The 19,440-nt window shown below is 46.7% G+C and overlaps 2 protein-coding genes across 4 annotated transcripts in view; one reads left to right on the plus strand and one right to left on the minus strand.

Annotated features, from left to right (window-relative positions):
• Window positions 1-17,180, minus strand: part of LOC122941369 (oocyte zinc finger protein XlCOF7.1-like) — a 33,048-nt gene extending 15,868 nt beyond the window's left edge. Inside the window, exons 1-2 of one of the 2 annotated variants that reach the window (XM_044298573.1) lie at window positions 17,101-17,180; window positions 9,552-9,688 (exon numbers count right to left, since the gene is read on the minus strand). In XM_044298573.1, the coding sequence (XP_044154508.1) occupies window positions 9,552-9,629 (78 nt within the window). In that variant the 5' untranslated portion in view covers window positions 9,630-9,688; window positions 17,101-17,180. Of the gene's footprint in view, window positions 1-9,551; window positions 9,689-17,093 lie in introns of both variants that reach the window. The other variant, XM_044298574.1, reaches the window with a different exon arrangement.
• A 130-nt stretch (window positions 17,181-17,310) lies between these two features.
• LOC122941366 (oocyte zinc finger protein XlCOF6.1-like) overlaps window positions 17,311-19,440 on the plus strand; it is a 76,882-nt gene continuing 74,752 nt past the window's right edge. For both annotated transcript variants that reach the window (XM_044298567.1, XM_044298568.1), the window contains exon 1: window positions 17,311-17,439. The gene's annotated coding sequence lies outside the window, so the exon portion shown is untranslated. The remainder of the gene's footprint in view (window positions 17,440-19,440) is intronic.

The following is a 19,440-nucleotide window of genomic DNA, read 5'->3' on the forward strand; positions in this document are numbered from 1 at the left end:
CCCCATACAGTATAACGTCTCCTTGTGGCCCCCCATACAGTGCAACGTCTCCTTGTGGCCCCCCATACCATACAGTGCAACGTCTCCTTGTGGCCCCCCATACAGTGCAACGTCTCCTTGTGGCCCCCCATACAGTGCAACGTCTCCTTGTGGCCCCCCATACAGTGCAACGTCTCCTTGTGGCCCCCCCATACAGTGCAACGTCTCCTTGTGGCCCCCCATACAGTGCAATGCCTCCTTGTGGCCCCCCATACAGTATAACGTCTCCTTGTGGCCCCCCATACAGTGCAACGTCTCCTTGTGGCCCCTATACAGTATAACATCTCCTTGTGGCTGCCCCCGTACAGTGTAACGTCTCCTTGTGGCTGCCCCCGTACAGTATAACGTCTCCTTGTGGCTGCCCCCATACAGTATAACGTCTCCTTGTGGCTGCCCCCATACAGTATAACGTCTCCTTGTGGCCCCCCATACAGTATAACGTCTCCTTGTGGCCCCCCATACAGTATAACGTCTCCTTGTGGCCCCCCATACAGTATAACGTCTCCTTGTGTTTTTTTTCTTTATTTTTGATATCGTCCAACCCTACTTGGGGGGGATTATGGCTCCTGTCGGATTAATTTTTTTTTATCATTTTATTATTAGGGCCGCTCCCAAAAAAACAAAAAGAAAATAAATTTAAAGAAACATCTGCGGTGGGCAAGCCCAGATCTATATTTTAAAAACTAAGTATTAAAAAAAAAAATTGTTGATATATGAGGAAATAGTGCGCTACAAATTCCTTTAACGTTATCCGCATTTTGTCTAGTATTCTGTTGCGTACAGATGTCATCAAAGAAGCAAAGCATAGACTGGAAAAACCCACCCAGAAGGCGACGTCGTATCCAGTGGCCGGTAAGTATAAAAGCAACACTTGGAGTTTGTACTGTTTGATCCGTTGCATTATTCAGTATGTGCTCTTATTATAGATTTCTTCATCATCATCAGAGGGCTCTCCGGAAGTGGCCGGCTCACCTGCCGAATTGCCAGCGTCCAGGGGAGCTGACCGGGGCTGTCAAGAAGTAAATATATATATATATATATATATATATAGATAGATATATAGATATCGTAATTTTTTTATTTATTTAAGTAGTCTTCTAAAAAAAAAAAAATATTTGTTTTAGCAATCTGCACCTAGAGCCGCCAGCGAGGATCCCCCAGTCGCCTCCAGAGTCCGCGGGAATGAGCGTGGCGGTCGTAGACGTGTAAGTCTTGAATTAAGTAGTTTTAATTTTCATTTGGTATTAGGATTTACATTAAAGTTTGTATTTCCTTTTTTTCAGGGTTCCGTAGGCTCCACCAGGGAAGATGAGGAGTTCGGGGTTCCGACCATCGATAACCTGCTCCACATCCAACTGGTGGAGGCGCGTCCAGCATTATGGGACCACTCAGACCGCCACCACGCTGATCATCGTCGTACCCAGCGGCCCTGGAGGGACATCTGTGCTGAAATTTCCGAGACCTGGGGGGATCTAAAAGCGGCGGCTCAGGAGAAATATGGTAAGTAAAACAATATGTATTTTAATACATTAAAATATTGTTCTTTTCCTTTCATCATACTGATTTTAGTTTTTATAGTTTTTTTCGATAGTCAAACTGGTTAAAACGCATTGGCGATCTATCCGGGACCGCTTCAGGAGGGATGAGAGAAATATCTTGGCAAAAGACAACTTTTCCCATTTTTTTATACAAAGTTGGCATTTGACCAAGATATTTTTCTCACCCAGCATGGGTATATGTAAACTGACACCCCAAAACACATTCCCCAACTTCTCCTGAGTACGGCGATACCAGATGTGTGACACTTTTTTGCAGCCTAGGTGGGCAAAGGGGCACATATTCCAAAGTGCACCTTTCGGATTTCGCAGGTCATTTTTTACACATTTTGATTGCAAAGTACTTCTCACACATTTGGGCCCCTAAATTGCCAGGGCAGTATAACTACGCCACAAGTGACCCCATTTTGGAAAGAAGACACCCCAAGGTATTCAGTGAGGGGCATGGCGAGTTCCTAGAATTTGTAATTTTTTTGTCACAAGTTAACGGAAAATGATGATTTTTTATTTTTTTATTTTATTTTTTCCTTACAAAGTCTCATATTCCACTAACTTGCGACAAAAAATAAAAAATTCTAGGAACTCGCCATGCCCCTCACGGAATACCTTGGGGTGTCTTCTTTCCAAAATTGGGTCACTTGTGGCATAGTTATACTGCCCTGGCAATTTAGGGGCCCAAATGTGTGAGAAGAACTTTGCAATCAAAATGTGTAAAAAATGGCCTGCGAAATCCAAAAGGTGCACTTTGGAATATGTGCCCCTTTGCCCACCTTGGCTGCAAAAAAGTGTCACACATCTGGTATCGCTGTACTCAGGAGAAGTTGGGGAATGTGTTTTGGGGTGTCATTTTACATATACCCATGCTGGGTGAAAGAAATATCTTGGCAAAAGACAACTTTTCCCATTTTTTTATACAAAGTTGGCATTTGACCAAGATATTTATCTCACCCAGCATGGGTATATGTAAAATGACACCCCAAAACACATTCCCCAGCTTCTCCTGAGTACGGCGATACCAGATGTGTGACACTTTTGCGCATCTAGGCTGCAAAAGTGCCCAAATTCCTTTTAGGAGGGCATTTTTAGACATTTGGATCCCAGACTTCTTCTCACGCTTTAGGGCCCCTAAAAAGCCAGGGCAGTATAAATACCCCACATGTGACCCCACTTTGGAAAGAAGACACCCCAAGGTATTCAATGAGGGGCATGGCGAGTTCATAGAAATGTATTTTTTTGGCATAAGTTAGCGGAAATTGTTTTTTTTTTGTTTTTTCTCACAAAGTCTCACTTTCTGCTAACTTAGGACAAAAATTTTAATCTTTCATGGACTCAATATGCCCCTCAGCGAATACCTTGGGGTGTCTTCTTTCCAAAATGGGGTCAGTTGTGGGGTGTTTGTACTGCCCTGGCATTTGAGGGTCTCCGCAATCATTACATGTATGGCCAGCATTAGGAGTTTCTGCTATTCTCCTTATATTGAGCATACAGGTAATGAGATTTTTTTTTCCGTTCAGCCTCTGGGCTGAAAGAAAAAAATGAACGGCACAGATTTCTTCATTCACATCGATCAATGTGGATGAAAAAATCTCTGCCCAAAATAAAAAAAGGAGGGGAAACGGCGTCTGCCAGGACATAGGAGCTCCGCCCAACATCCATACCCACTTAGCTCGTATGCCCTGGCAAACCAGATTTCTCCATTCACATCAATCGATGTGGATGAATAAATCATTGCCGGGATTTTTTTATTTATTTTTTTACATACAAAGTGTTTGCCAAAGCATATGAACACCGCCTCCTCCTCAGCTCGTATGCCTCGGCAAACGTATCTGTTACTGCAGAGTAGAAATCTCGTCTTGCAGCGCCGCATACACCGACTTGTGTGTAATCTGACAGCAGCGCAATGCTTCTGTCAGAATGCACATCAGTGCTGCAGCTAGTAGATCGGTTGGTCCACCTGGAAGGTAAAAAAACTAAAAGAAAAAAAGAAAAAACCAGGCCGCAACGCAATAATTTTATTAACTTTGGAACAGAACATATAAACTTTAACTTTTTGAACTAAACATTAACCTTTTTGCTTACTGGTGTTTTTTTATTTTTTTTACCTTTATAGAACAAACCTCTCCTTCCCCATGGGTCAATGTGCAAAGCGCAAATCGCCCAAAGATGTGGCGAAGTGCGTTATGCACTTTGTCCCAGGTGAAAGGAGACGTTTGCAGCAGCTGTGTGAGTGAATGGGCCCTAATAGCCCTGTGTGCCTGTCCTGGTGAGATGATCCCTATGCTAATAGTGTACCTGTGTGTGGTACTTCCGGAAACACTCCCCTAAGCATAGGGCAGGGTGGTCAGGACAGTCAGGACAGAAATAGCGGATGTCACGCCTTATTCCACTCCTGCTACAGACACAACATTTTTTTCGGGGTGGCGGTCGGTTTGAGGTACCAGGAACGACACTGGGGAAATGTCGTGTAGACGGCTAACTACACTGGTGGATGGGGCCACGGAACCTCCTGGGTACAGGAGGTTCGCGATGATCTCTTCCTGAAATTTGAGGAAGGATCCAGTTCTCCCAGCCTTACTGTAGAGAACAAAACTATTATACAGAGCCAATTGAATTAAATATACAGACACCTTCTTATACCAGCGTCTGGTTCTGCGGGAAACTAAATACGGAGACAACATCTGGTCATTGAAGTCCACCCCTCCCATGTGAAGGTTATAGTCGTGGACTGAGAGGGGCTTTTCAATGACACGGGTTGCTCGCTCAATTTGGATTGTCGTGTCTGCGTGAATGGAGGAGAGCATGTAAACGTCACGCTTGTCTCTCCATTTCACCGCGAGCAGTTCTTCGTTACACAGTGCGGCCCTCTGCCCCCTTGCAAGACGGGTGCTAACGAGCCGTTGGGGGAAGCCCGCGCGACTAGTTCGCGCGGTACCACAGGCGCCAATCCGTTCTAGAAACAAATGCCTAAAGAGGGCCACACTTGTGTAGAAATTGTCCACATAAAGATGGTACCCCTTGCCGAATAAGGGTGACACCAAGTCCCAGACTATCTTCCCACTGCTCCCCAGGTAGTTAGGGCAACCGACCGGCTCCAGGGTCTGATCTTTTCCCTCATAGACACGAAATTTGTGGGTATAGCCTGTGGCCCTTTCACAGAGCTTATACAATTTGACCCCATACCGGGCGCGCTTGCTTGGGATGTATTGTATTGTATTGAAGCCAAGGCGCCCGGTAAAATGTATTAGGGACTCTTCTACGCAGATGTTTTGCTCAGGGGTATACAAATCTGCAAATTTCTGGTTGAAATGGTCTATGAGGGGCCGAATTTTGTGGAGCCGGTCAAAAGCAGGGTGGCCTCTGGGACGGGAGGTGCTGTTATCACTAAAGTGCAGGAAACGCAGGATGGTCTCAAATCGTGTCCTGGACATAGCAGCAGAGAACATGGGCATGTGATGAATTGGGTTCGTGGACCAATATGACTGCAATTCATGCTTTTTAGTTAGACCCATGTTGAGGAGAAGGCCCAAAAAAATTTTAATTTCGGAAACTTGGACTGGTTTCCACCGGAAAGGCTGGGCATAAAAGCTTCCCGGGTTAGCGGTTATAAATTGTGTGGCATACCGGTTTGTCTCTGCCACAACTAAGTCTAAGAGCTCCACAGTCAAGAACAGCTCAAAAAAATCCCAGGGCCGAATCGATCTGAGCTGTCTCAACCCGAACTCCAGACTGGGTGGTGAAAGGGGGAACTATAGGTGCGGCTGAAGTTGGGGACTGCCAATCAGAGTTTGCCAGCACCTCAGAGATTCTAGGGGCTCTACGGGCACGTCTTTGCGGTGGCTGCGACGGGGTCACTACTGCACGTGCCACCGTACCAGCTTCAACTTCCCTTCTGGTGCTTGCTACTTCACCATGTTCTACGGCAGTGCTGGTACTAGGTCCAGGAAGGGCTGCGCTGCTGGTGTATGCCTCACTACGTAATCCGACAGCACCAGCCCCACTCTGCTGCTCTTGAAACCTGCGGTCTAGCGACACGGGGCCGGGTACGCCTGGTGCTATCAGGGACCTCAGCCTCCTCGTCCGAACTTTGGGTCAGAGAGCCACTGCTTTCTACAGGTTCGTATTCTGACCCGCTGGATTCATCAGATGAGGGTTCCCACTCCTCATCCGACTGGGTCAGAAGCCTGTAGGCCTCTTCAGAAGAATACCCCCTGTTTGACATTTGGGCAACTAAATTTCGGGGTATTCCCTGAGACTACCCAAGAAAAAAAGCAAGCCTGTCTTACAAAGGGGAGGCTAGCGAAGTACCGGAGGCCGCTGCGGTGATAAAAATATCAAAACTGATTTTTTTATCGCCGCAGGCGTGTAAAGTGAATGTGCAGTGATCAAAAAAAAAATTTTTGTCACTGCGGTGGGGCTGGGCGTGGGTGAACGCACGTGTGGGCGATCCGATCAGGCCTGATCGGGCAAACACTGCATTTTGGGTGGAGGGCGAACTAAAGTGACACTAATACAATTATAGATCTGACCGTGATCAGTTTTGATCACTTCCAGATACTATAAAAGTACAAATGCTGATTAGCGATACGCTAATCAGCGAATCAGTGACTGCGGTGCGGTGGGCTGGGCGCTAACTGATCCCTAAACTACCTAACCAAGGGGCCTAAACTATCCTAAAACCTATCAGTCAATACCAGTTTGCACTGATCACTTTTTTCCTTTCACTAGTGATTGACAGGGGTGATCAAAGGGTTAATTGGGGTTCAGGGGGTGATCTGGGGCTAGTATGTGCTGTTGGTGTACTCACTGTGTAGCCTGCTCCTCTGCTGGATCCAACCGACGAAAAGAACCAGCAGAGGAGCAGGCAGCCATATAACAGATCATATTTACTAATATGATCTGTTATCTGGCACTCTGATTGTTTTTTTTAAAAATCAGCAACCTGCCAGCTGACAAAATACTCCTTGACGAAATGCGTCTCGCGAGATGACGCGCCAATGCGTCCAGGAGTAAATCAACCACCTCCCGGACGCATCAGTGCGTACAGCGGTCGGGAGGTGGTTAAAGAACAATTCCTAACTTTCCTTTTTATTTTTCCTACAGAAGTGCCAGCAGCACTCGGGAGCCTGACCAACCTTCGGAGGCGGAACTGGAACAGATCTCCAGCGCCAGCCCTCCTGTCCCTCATGCATCGGCTCAGGATAATCCGAGTCCCCTACCGGGTCCCTCCAGTCAACAGAGGCTCTTAGGTTTTTGTCAAAATTTGAGAGCCCTGGTGAGCGGGCAGAGATCCGGTAGGCCAAATCGAGCCGATTATGCGAACCTTGTAGAGGTCGTTTCCGACGCTCTAGAAGGTTTTGCCCAACATCAGATGGAGTTTGGTGCTGACTTGATTCGACCGCTGGGAGGGGGCGGAGTCGGCGTTTCAACGCAGCCCAAACTAACATTATGGGCTAAGCATGATCAGTTTGATGGACTAAATGACGTCCGAGCAGTTGCATGAGTTCAAGATCATGCTAGAGAACGGGTCATGGGAAATCATGCATCAGTATCATCAGGAATTCATTAATAAATTGTGATTTTAACGTTTAATGATTTCCCGAATCACTAGTGTGATTACCACAAGGGACACGCAAGGGACATACAGTTTTTAAAGGGGTATTCGCATAGACAATGGGGGGATTTCGCTTGAATATGCCACCATTGTCTGATAGGTGTGGGTAACATTGGTAGGACCCGCACCTATATCGAGAACGGAGCGGGGAGCACTGTTGCTGTAGGACACATTTCCCATGGTATGTCCACCACCAAGCGCTAATCCCCGCCTCTCCCATAGAAATGAATGGAGGGCGGCAGCACAGTGCGACCTCATCCACTTTCTTGGCTCCGTTCTCAATATATGTGAGGGTACCAGCGGTGGGACCCGCACCGATAAGACAATGTAGGCATATCTTAAAGTGGTATGCCCCCATTGTATGAGATGAGAAAACCCCTTTAAGGCCTCTTGCACACAACTGTATGCCCCAAGAGACATGCAGTCCGTGAGCGGGCCATATGTCCCGTAGTGGCATTGATCGTGCGCACGAGGGTACACAGCATCATAGTGTACAATCATCCTGTGCAAGTTGAGCTGCCCGCTGGGATATTGTCTTGCACTAATAGATCATCTGAGTGCGGGACAATAGCCCAGTTTGCGGCACAACATGGTCAGCATCATGATGCTCTGTACTCCCGTTCGCACGATCAATGACGATCAGGGACATATGGCCCTCTAACGAACACTATACATCTTTAGGTGCATGTAGTCGTGTACAAGAGTCCGAAAGGTGTGGTCCATTATCAAAGTCGGACCAGCTTTGGAACTTCAACAAGATAGCCCTGGAGAAATATAGGAGCATTACAACCCTATAGATCTGAATACATGAAGATGGAACCTAGAAATGCTTTTCATTCCAAAACGGATCCGCTAAACGGATGACAAAACGGAAACCGACGTGACAAACGGATCCGTACAAACGGATACGTCTGAATGGCTTCCGTTTGGCTCCATTTAGTCAGTTTATTGACGGATCCGTTTGAAATGCCCTTCAAACGGATCCGTGAAACCCAAGTGTGAAAGTAGCCTAAAACAGGCATGTCGAGAGTGGTGACAATACCAGCTCTCTAGCCTCATCCTGATGCAGGGGTTTTCCGTTTTTCACTCCCTGCCTTTCCGGAACCATAACTATTTTATTTTTCTGTTCACATAGCTGTATGAGGGCTTGTTTTTTGGTGGACAAGTTGTACTTTCTAATTTCATAATTTAATATGGCATACAATTAAGGGGGGGGGGGGGGGGATTCCAAATGAGGTAGAATTTGAGTTCACTATGCAGTGAAACTGACTTGTGCTTTTCATTCTCCAGGTCAGTATGATTATGGCGATACTACATACAGTATGTATAGTTTTTCTTGTGTTTTAAAACTGAAAAAAATAAAAAAACTTGTGAAAATAGTTTCTCTTTTCATCACCATATTCTGACCCATTTTTTTATTACAGTTATGTCTACAGAGATGTGTGAGGGCTCATTTTTTGCGGGATGATCACTGAATTTTTTATATTTTAATAGTACAGGTGTCTTCACACGTGACGATGCCCATGATGTTAATTTTTTTTTATTGCTTAAGTATATTTTGATTTTGGAGAAAGAGGGGTGATATGAATTTATATATATATATATTTTTTTTTTACTCGTTTTTGTTTTTATTAGGTCCCCAAGTGGATCACAACATGCAATCATCATGTACAGAGTAATTACATTTTCTCCATTATCCTATACAGAAATAGGTATATTACAGTTCAGTGCTGCCACCTGCTGGCCTGAACAGTAATATACAAATAATAAGCTGGGAAGCCTAATACATGCTCAGGCTCATTACGCCTTCCCTGATCTCCACTGGGGGAAGGCGTTCAAAACTGTGAAGCACACACTTCTGACTTCTTAGATGTTATGGTCACATTTGAACACAGCATCTGAGAGGTTAAATGTTAAACGATTTCAGTGACACATTTCCTTTGAACAGAGCGGTGGTTATGCACTACCACAGTAAGATCGTAAACTAGGAGGGGCTTATGAAGGAGGATAAATCTGGCGCACCTTTAGACTGTCCGACTGGTTGGCTTACTTTGTGACAGAATTCTACGCCAGAGTTTTGGTGCAAATGTTGCAGCGTAAGCCATGCCCCCTTGGCGGATGACATGCAGTGGAGTATTCATAAATGTGTCTAAAATGAGATGTGCCAAATGTACCATTTACAGGAGTAAATGTCAGCCAAGTGGCAGCACTGGTAATACAGTAGAAGTCTTTTCATCTTTTTATTCTATCCAAGCCCAAAACTACTATTACGTAGTAGAACATTTCATAATCTCATATCTGCAATTATTCCTCAAGGTTTCTTCTGAAGACCACCAATCACCCACCTCTCCAGTCAGCAGACAGATTATCTCTAGGGTGATATTAAATATCCTCTCAGCCATGTAAAGTCTATCCTTCTCCATCTTCCCCGAGAACAGGACACTTAATAAAGAAGATTTCCCTTTGACATGTATTAATCTACCTATAAAAAAAGAAGTGCAAGAAATGTGACAAGTATATACGTTGTTCGTTATAAGGCAATAATGGTACTGGTTGTAATATGCATAATTTGTGATATATTGGTGTTTCAGGCTTAAAGGGAACCTGTCACCGGGATTTTGTGTATGGAGCTGAGGACATGGGTTGCTAGATGGCCGCTAGCACATCCACAATACCCAGTCCCCATAGCTCTGTGTGTTTTTATTGTGTCAAAAAACCGATTTGATACATATGCAAATGAACCTGCGATGAGTCCTGTCCCTGACTCATCTCACGTACAGGACTCGTCTCAGGTTAATTTGCATATGTATCAAATAGTTTTTTTTTACACAATAAAAGCACACAGAGCTATGGGGATTGGGTATTGTGGATGTACTAGCGGCCATCTAGCAACCCATGTCCTCAGCTCTATACCCAAAATCCCAGTGACAGGTTCCCTTTAAAACATTGTAAAACATTTATCAGATGGTAGTGACAACTGACTCCACTGTGCAAAATGCTAGAGGTACACCGTGACTTTATTCATGAAACATTAAAAGGTGTTTTCTAACTTATTTTATCTCCCCCCCCCCCCACACACACACACTGCTAACAATCAATAACTTTCAACTTGACTTACTTTTAAAATCAGGTTGCATTCTCCCTTCTCTGGCTGGGACTGGGTCACGTGGTGTTAGGGTGCCTATACCCATGTCATATATTAATGGCATATCACTAGGATATCCCATCAATATCATATAGGTGCAGTTTCCGCTTCTGGGATCCGCTCCTGTCTCCAGAATAGTCCTGCCCCTTGAAATGAAGGAGAGCGCACCACACAAGTGCAGCCACCATCCCATCACCAGTCACTAGCGCTAATCATTTCCAGCAAACCCAGAGCGGTAAATGGAGATGTGACTCCATTCACCGCTATGGGACCCGAGCTGGGAACTAAACCTAGCTGACATTTATGGCATAATCTAGCGATATGCCATCAGTGTCTGAGATAGGAAACCTCCTTTGAGTCTGTAGCAGTGACACATTAGCCTCTAGAGCAGCGGTTCTCAACCTAGGGGTCGCAACCCCTTTGGGGGTCGATCGGCCCTTTCCGGGGGGGTCGCCTGAGGCTTCCTATTAGGGCTGCACAATTGTAGCGTTACATTACCCTACTTCGTGAGATTTCCCTACCTCCTGACTTCCCGTCGCACTGCTAATGACGTGAGGAGGCGTTCCTGAGTTTTGACGATCTGCGCATGCGCAAACCTGACAGTTTATGGAAAATCTCAGCGGAGTTCAGCATCACACCGGGACACTGCGCATGCGCCGGCCGGAGTTAGCCACGCTTGCGCACTGGGCCGTAATATTTTCCTACTAAGGCTCGCCTGCGCATGCGCAGTGTCCCGGTGTAAAGCTGAACTCCGCTGAGATTTTCCATAAACTGTTGGTTTGTGCATGCGCAGATCGTCAAAACTCAGGAACGCCTCCTCACGTCATTAGCAGTGCGACAGGAAGTCAGGAGGTAGGGAAATCTCACGAGGTAGGGTAGTATAACGCTACAAATAGGAGAGAGATTGTTTCACACAGGAGTAACATACTTTACACGCAAAGCCAGTTATGTGCGCAGTTTAGGACACATGAGGGGACACATAGGGCCATGAGGGGGACCAGCATAAGATGCTATATGTCTTGTGCTGGCCCCCCTCATGGCCCTATGTGTCATAGCACACATCCCCTATAACAGCGTACTCGACAGATCCACCCCATAACAGTGCCATTCACAGGTCCCCCATAACAGTGCCCTCCACAGGTCCCCCATAACAGCGCCCTCCACAGATCCCCCATAACAGCGCCCTCCACAGATCCCCCATAACAGCGCCCTCCACAGATCCCCCATAACAGCGCCCTCCACAGATCCCCCATAACAGCGCCCTCCACAGATCCCCCATAACAGCGCCCTCCACAGATCCCCCATAACAGCGCCCTCCACAGATCCCCCATAACAGCGCCCTCCACAGATCCCCCATAACAGCGCCCTCCACAGATCCCCCATAACAGCGCCCGCCACAGATCCCCCATAACAGCGCCCGCCACAGATCCCCCATAACAGCGCCCGCCACAGATCCCCCATAACAGCGCCCGCCACAGATCCCCCATAACAGCGCCCGCCACAGATCCCCCATAACAGCGCCCGCCACAGATCCCCCATAACAGCGCCCGCCACAGATCCCCCATAACAGCGCCCGCCACAGATCCCCCATAACAGCGCCCGCCACAGATCCCCCATAACAGCGCCCGCCACAGATCCCCCATAACAGCGCCCGCCACAGATCCCCCATAACAGCGCCCGCCACAGATCCCCCATAACAGCGCCCGCCACAGATCCCCCATAACAGCGCCCGCCACAGATCCCCCATAACAGCGCCCGCCACAGATCCCCCATAACAGCGTCCGCCACAGATCCCCCATAACAGCGTCCGCCACAGATCCCCCATAACAGCGTCCGCCACAGATCCCCCATAACAGCGTCCGCCACAGATCCCCCATAACAGCGTCCGCCACAGATCCCCCATAACAGCGTCCGCCACAGATCCCCCATAACAGCGTCCGCCACAGATCCCCCATAACAGCGTCCGCCACAGATCCCCCATAACAGCGTCCGCCACAGATCCCCCATAACAGCGTCCGCCACAGATCCCCCATAACAGCGTCCGCCACAGATCCCCCATAACAGCGTCCGCCACAGATCCCCCATAACAGCGTCCGCCACAGATCCCCCATAACAGCGTCCGCCACAGATCCCCCATAACAGCGTCCGCCACAGATCCCCCATAACAGCGTCCGCCACAGATCCCCCATAACAGCGTCCTCCACAGATCCCCCATAACAGCGTCCGCCACAGATCCCCCATAACAGCGTCCGCCACAGATCCCCCATAACAGCGTCCGCCACAGATCCCCCATAACAGCGTCCGCCACAGATCCCCCATAACAGCGTCCGCCACAGATCCCCCATAACAGCGTCCGCCACAGATCCCCCATAACAGCGTCCGCCACAGATCCCCCATAACAGCGTCCGCCACAGATCCCCCATAACAGCGTCCTCCACAGATCCCCCATAACAGCGTCCTCCACAGATCCCCCATAACAGCGTCCTCCACAGATCCCCCATAACAGCGCCCCCCACAGATCCCCCATAACAGCGCCCCCCACAGATCCCCCATAACAGCGTCCGCCACAGATCCCCCATAACAGCGTCCGCCACAGATCCCCCATAACAGCGTCCGCCACAGATCCCCCATAACAGCGTCCGCCACAGATCCCCCATAACAGCGTCCGCCACAGATCCCCCAATTACAGCGCCAATTACAGAACTACCTAACACCTTGTAATAGACTGGCATACATCCTGCATATCAGATATTTACATTACAATTCATAACAGTAGCAAAATTAGTTATGACGTAGCAAGGAAAAAAATGTAATGGTTGGGGGTAACCACAACATGAGGAACTGTATTAAGGGGTCTCGGCTTTAGAAAGGTTGAGAACCACTGCTTTAGAGCCTGGAATCATAGTTCCACACTACTGCTAGTAGTACAAGATGTGTCTTCAAAGACTAGGGGGAATGCCAGCTCTGGATTTGTTGGGGTCAAAAGAGGAGTATTGCCTTTTTTTGGGGGTGTTATAATGTACAATACTTCATACTGCTGAAGCTGGGTCTGGAGATAACTGCAGTTTGGGTCATTTAGCCCCTAGTATGTAAAACTCAAACAAAAAATACACATATTTGGTATTGTCACGTCGGCATTTACCTGCTCTATAAAAACAACACATGATCTAACCTTTCAGGAGAACTCCGTAAAAAACTAAAAATAAATACTGTGCCACAACAGCCTTTTTTGGTTACCTTGCCTCACAAAAAGCGTAATATCGGGCTATCATAAATCATATGTACTAGGGATCGACCGATTATCGGAGTTACCGATATTCATGGTTTTTAAAGTTATCGGCATCTAACCTTGTCGATAATGCGTCCAGCACGCTATGACAGAACATGAGTGCTCCATGTTCCCTCATCAGCACAGGGGACAAGGAGTCACTCTCTCTCCCCCTGTGCTGCGCTGCCAATAAGGACAGAAAGGACGGGTGTACTGTGCCACCAATGATAATCAACGTCTAATACAAATACAGGAGGCGGAGCCCAGCTTACATGACAGGAAGCTGCGATAAACGGCAGTTAACCCCTCAGGTGCCGCACCTGAGGGGTTAACTACTGCCGCTTATCGCAGCTCCCTGTCAGAGGCAGGGTGGCGGCTATGCGATTCTGCGCCGACACACCCACCTCCTGTATTAAACATTAATTATCATTGGTGGCGCAGTGCGCCCTCCCCCACAGTATTAAAATCATTGGTGGCGCAGTGCGCCCCCCCCCAACCCTTTTAAGTATTAAAGTCATTGGTGGCAGTGGCCACAGGGTCCCCTCTCCTCCTCCTCCTCATTGATGGTGCAGTGGCAGCTTCTGATCGGAGCCCCAGCTGTGTAATCCTGGGGCTCTGATCGGTTACCATGGCAGCCAGGATGCTACTGAAGCCCTGGCTGCCCTGGTATTCTCCCTGCTGCTGTGGGCACTATGCACAGGGCAGCAGGGAGAGTGTGAAGTCCTATTCACCCTAAGGCCTCTTTCACACGGGCGTCAGTTTTTTTGCCCGGATAAGAGGCGGGTGCGTTGCAGGAAAATGCGCGATTTTTCCACGCAAGTGCAAAACATTGTCATGCGTTTTGCACTCGCGTGAGAAAAATCGTGCATGTTTGGTACCCAAACCCGAACTTCTTCACAGAAGTTCGGGCTTGGGATTGATGTTCTGAAGATTGTATTATTTTCCCTTACAACATGGTTACAAGGGAAAATACCCTAATAGCATTCTAAATACAGAATGCATAGTATAATAGTGCTGGAGGGGTTAAAAAAAAAAAAAAAAAAAGTTAACTCACCTTCTCCTCTTGATCGCGTAGTTCCCGGTCTCTTTACTTCTTGAATGGGCTGTGGGGTGGGCTAAATGACCTGTGGTGATGTCAGATCACATGCTCCATCACCACGGTGATGGACCATGTGATTGGAGCATGTGATCTGACATCACCACAGGTCATTTAGCCCACCCCACAGCCCATTCAAGAAGTAAAGAGACCGGGAACTACGCGATCAAGAGGAGAAGGTGAGTTAACTTTTTTTTTTTTTTTTTAACCCCTCCAGCACTATTATACTATGCATTCTGTATTCAGAATGCTATTATTTTCCCTTATAACCATGTTATAAGGGAAAATAATACAGTGAATAGACTGTCTCCTAGCAACCATGCGTGAAAATCGCATAGCATCCGCACTTGCTGGCGGATGCTATGCGATTTTCACGCACCCCATTCACTTCTATGGGGCCTGCGTCGCGTGAAAATCGCACAATATAGAGCATGCTGCGATTTTCACTCAACGCACAAGTGATGCGTGAAAATCAACGCTCATGTGCACAGCCCCATAGAAATGAATGGGTCCGGATTCAGTGCGGGTGCAATACGTTCACCGCACCAGCACGGAAAACTCGCCCGTGTGAAAGGGGCCTAATAGAGCTCCATCAGGGTGAATAGGACAATGGATCAAACGATCCCAGGTTCTAGCCCCTAAGGGGGAAATAGTTATAAAATAAAAAATAAAAATATTAAGTATAAATCACCCACTTTCCTAATTTGACATATAAAATATATAAACAATAAATAAACAAACATATTACATATTGCCACGTTCGAAAATGTATATATTTTTTTTAATTTTAAAAAATGTGGTAAACGCCATAACAGAAACATTATTTTTTATAAAAATGCACAGAATATCGGAATAAGTTATTCACTATCGGCCTGAAAGTTCACAGGTTATCGATATCGCCTGTAAAAAAAAACAATATCAGTCGATCCCTATGTACCCCAAAATAGTACCAATAAAACTGTCACCTCATTTCGTAATTTACAAAATGGGGTCACTTTTTTGGAGTCTCTACTCTAGGGGGGCTTCAAATGTGCAACCTCATATGTGGTGTTTCTGTAAACTGCAGAATCAGGGTAATAAATATTGAGCTTTCTTTGGCTGTTAACCCTTACTTAATACAGTGAATAGTCTGTGCGTGCGCAGACCGCAATGCCGGATCCGGCATTAATGCATTTCAATGGAAAAAATTCTGGACCCGGCATTCCAGCAAGTGTTCAGGATTTTTGGCCGGAGAGAAAACTGCAGCAAGTTGCGGCATTTTCTCCCTCCAAAAAAATGTAAGAGGGACTGAACTGAAGACATCCTGATGCATCCTGAACGGATTTCTCTCCGTTCAGAATGCGTTAGGATAAAACTGATCAGTACCAGTATTGAGCCCCTAGGACAGAACTCAATGCCGGAAAAGAATAACGCTAGTGGGAAAGTACCCTAACAGTGTCGGATACAGAAAACGTTCTTCTCAGCATGAAGACACAAGGTGTTTCCATTCACATAGCCTTATGGGGGCTTATTTTTTGTACGACAGGTTGTAATTTCTAATGGCACCATTTACGGTTGCATACCATGTAGTAGGGAGCGGGAAAAAAATTCCAAATGGGGTAGAATTGGGAAAAAACACTATTCTGATAAATGTGTTTTTTTTTTCACTGTACACTATGCAGTAAAATTGACCTGTTATCTTAATTCTCCAGGTCAGTACGGTTCAAGCGATACAAGGCCTCATTCACACATCTGTACAAGGCTGCCACCTAGTGGCCTGTATTGATATATACATCTAATTGACTCTGAAGCCGGCTTGGGGCAATTAGATCGAGGTAACAGGTCCCCCCGATCCGGCATTCTGGCAAGTGTTCCGGAATTTTGGACAGAAATAAAACTGTAGCATGCTGCGGTATTATCTCTCTCCTGATCAGTCAAAAAGACTGAACTGGAGACATCCTGAACGGATTGCTCTCCATTCAGAATGCATTAGGATAAAACTGATCATTTTTTTTCCGGTATTGAGCCCCTAAGACGGAACTCAATGCTGGAGAAGAAAAACGTGTGAAAGTACCCTAAATAACAGATAATGAATGTGACTGTATTACAATGCGCCCGAGACACCACAGGGGCAAATCCAAATTTGCAGTATTTCAACACAACTACATCACCATTATTTGTGATTAAGTAGGATGACATTTATGATCTTACTGTCCCATGACTAAAGTCGCTGCTGTAGCCCTAACCTAATAAGTATATGTGACATGTAATTGTCATTGCTAGAACTAGTTCTGATCGGTGTATAATGTGAATTACTACATAATACTGGGAATACAAAGCTGAAATCCGCTCCCCTTCCTGTGAATCATGGCAGCAGAGGTAAATAAGAAGACAAATACCAGTCACCTGGCGTAATTCACATGGGCTGCGGCTTCTTTCCTTTATCACCCATCTGTAGTGAACAGGACGTCCACAAGAAAAACCTTCCGGTCTGCCGGTGTTTCACTTCCGGTTTTGCGTTTCAAATATTACCATGGTGCTACGGTAGTGACTAGAATGGAGTTGCTCGTGGTAGGTATGATGTCACAGGAAAGGCGGAGACTCATAGACTAGTGGGCGGGGCCTAACTATTGCAGGATTGACTGACTGTGAGAAGAGCAGCGACACTGGCGGGTGGCGACAGCGAGATTTCTGCCTGCATACACCCCTACACCCGCTGGGTATAAGACGGGTCACTGCTGACAGGTGTGTGACCTGTGTATAGTCATCGGGTCACCTGTGCCTAGTGACTGACGTGTGTGATGACTGCGCTGTGTGTACTAGGGTCACCTAGCTATGTCTATTGAATGGGGTGTTTGCTGTTAGGGTCATCATGATATGTGTCCATTAACAGGACCCTGCGGCACTAGTCATTTGGGGGGCTGTGTCCTCAAAACTGATGCCAGAGATGAAAGTGCTGCAAATACCCATAGCAGCCAACCTTATGAAGCCCACTCATATATACATCATTCTCAGAACACCCTATTAGTTAACATCTTAATAACTGGAGGTCACCAGAACCTTCGGGGGTCAGTGGAGTAGTCAGCGGCTTGTTACATGGACGGGGGATTCTGTAAAAATTCTAGGGAAGCAAAGTCTCTCCAAGTGGTCCTTGCAGCCAGGAGTCCATGGTTATGGGTCACAGCTCTTTGGAGGTGAACATTTTATGAGGCCCTACTAAAAGGAATGACAGAAAGGAATGCCCATAGACTTTAACAGGAAAGTGGAATGCCCATAGAGAATAATGGACCAGAGTGGAATGCCCATAGAGAATAATGGACCAGAGTGGAATGCCCATAGCGAATAATGGACCAGAGTGGAATGCCCATAGCGAATAATGGACCAGAGTGGAATGCCCATAGAGAATAATGGACCAGAGTGGAATGCCCATAGAGAATAATGGACCAGAGTGGAATGCCCATAGAGAATAATGGACCAGAGTGGAATGCCCATAGAGAATAATGGACCAGAGTGGAATGCCCATAGAAAATAATGGACCAAAGTGAAATGCCCACAGAAAATAATGGACCAGAGTGGAATGCCCACAGAGAATAATGGACCAGAGTGGAATGCCCACAGAGAATAATGGACCAGAGTGGAATGCCCATAGAGAATAATGGACCAGAGTGGAATGCCCATAGAGAATAATGGACCAGAGTGGAATGCCCATAGAGAATAATGGACCAGAGTGGAAAGCCCATAGAGAATAATGGACCAGAGTGGAAAGCCCATAGAGAATAATGGACCAGAGTGGAATGCCCATAGAGAATAATGGACCAGAGTGGAATGCCCATAGAAAATAATGGACCAGAGTGAAATGCCCACAGAAAATAATGGACCAGAGTGAAATGCCCACAGAGAATAATGGACCAGAGTGGAATGCCCACAGAGAATAATGGACCAGAGTGGAATGCCCATAGAGAATAATGGACCAGAGTGGAATGCCCATAGAGAATAATGGACCAGAGTGGAATGCCCATAGAGAATAATGGACCAGAGTGGAATGCCCATAGAGAATAATGGACCAGAGTGGAATGCCCATAGAGAATAATGGACCAGAGTGGAATGCCCATAGAGAATAATGGACCAGAGTGGAATGCCCATAGAGAATAATGGACCAGAGTGGAATGCCCAGAGAGAATAATGGACCAGAGTGGAATGCCCAGAGAGAATAATGGACCAGAGTGGAATGCCCAGAGAGAATAATGGAAATGTAATATTTGAATTAGAGACAAAACCATTGGACATATCTAATAATTATTTGGCAGGCTTACTCTCTAAATTCAGTGGGATTATTTAATGTTCAGATTAAAGGGTTTCTACCACCAGAGTTTGAGATTTTTCGCTGACTGACACTAGCGATCTGCTAGTGTCTGCACTACCTACTTTTATTGATATGCAAATGAGCCTCTAGGTGCTATGGGGGTGTCTTTTCAGCACCTAGAGGCTCCGTCTACTCACTATTTCTGCCGCCCACCGCGTCCCTCCAACCCGCCCCGCTCCTCTTGATTGACAGCCAACCTCGCTTCATCTCGAATTCCAGCACTTGCGCTGTGTGCTTCTGTATTCGGCGCAGTGACTGTCAGACCACAGTGAAGATGCTGACGCAGGGAGCTGTCCGAAAGTCACTGCGCCTGCTTTGAATACAGAAGCGCACGGCGCAGGTGCTGGAATTAGAGATGGAGTGAGGTTGTCTGTCAATCAAGA

Source organism: Bufo gargarizans, chromosome 6, assembly GCF_014858855.1.
Source record: "Bufo gargarizans isolate SCDJY-AF-19 chromosome 6, ASM1485885v1, whole genome shotgun sequence".
In the NCBI taxonomy this organism is placed as follows: Eukaryota; Metazoa; Chordata; class Amphibia; order Anura; family Bufonidae; genus Bufo; species Bufo gargarizans.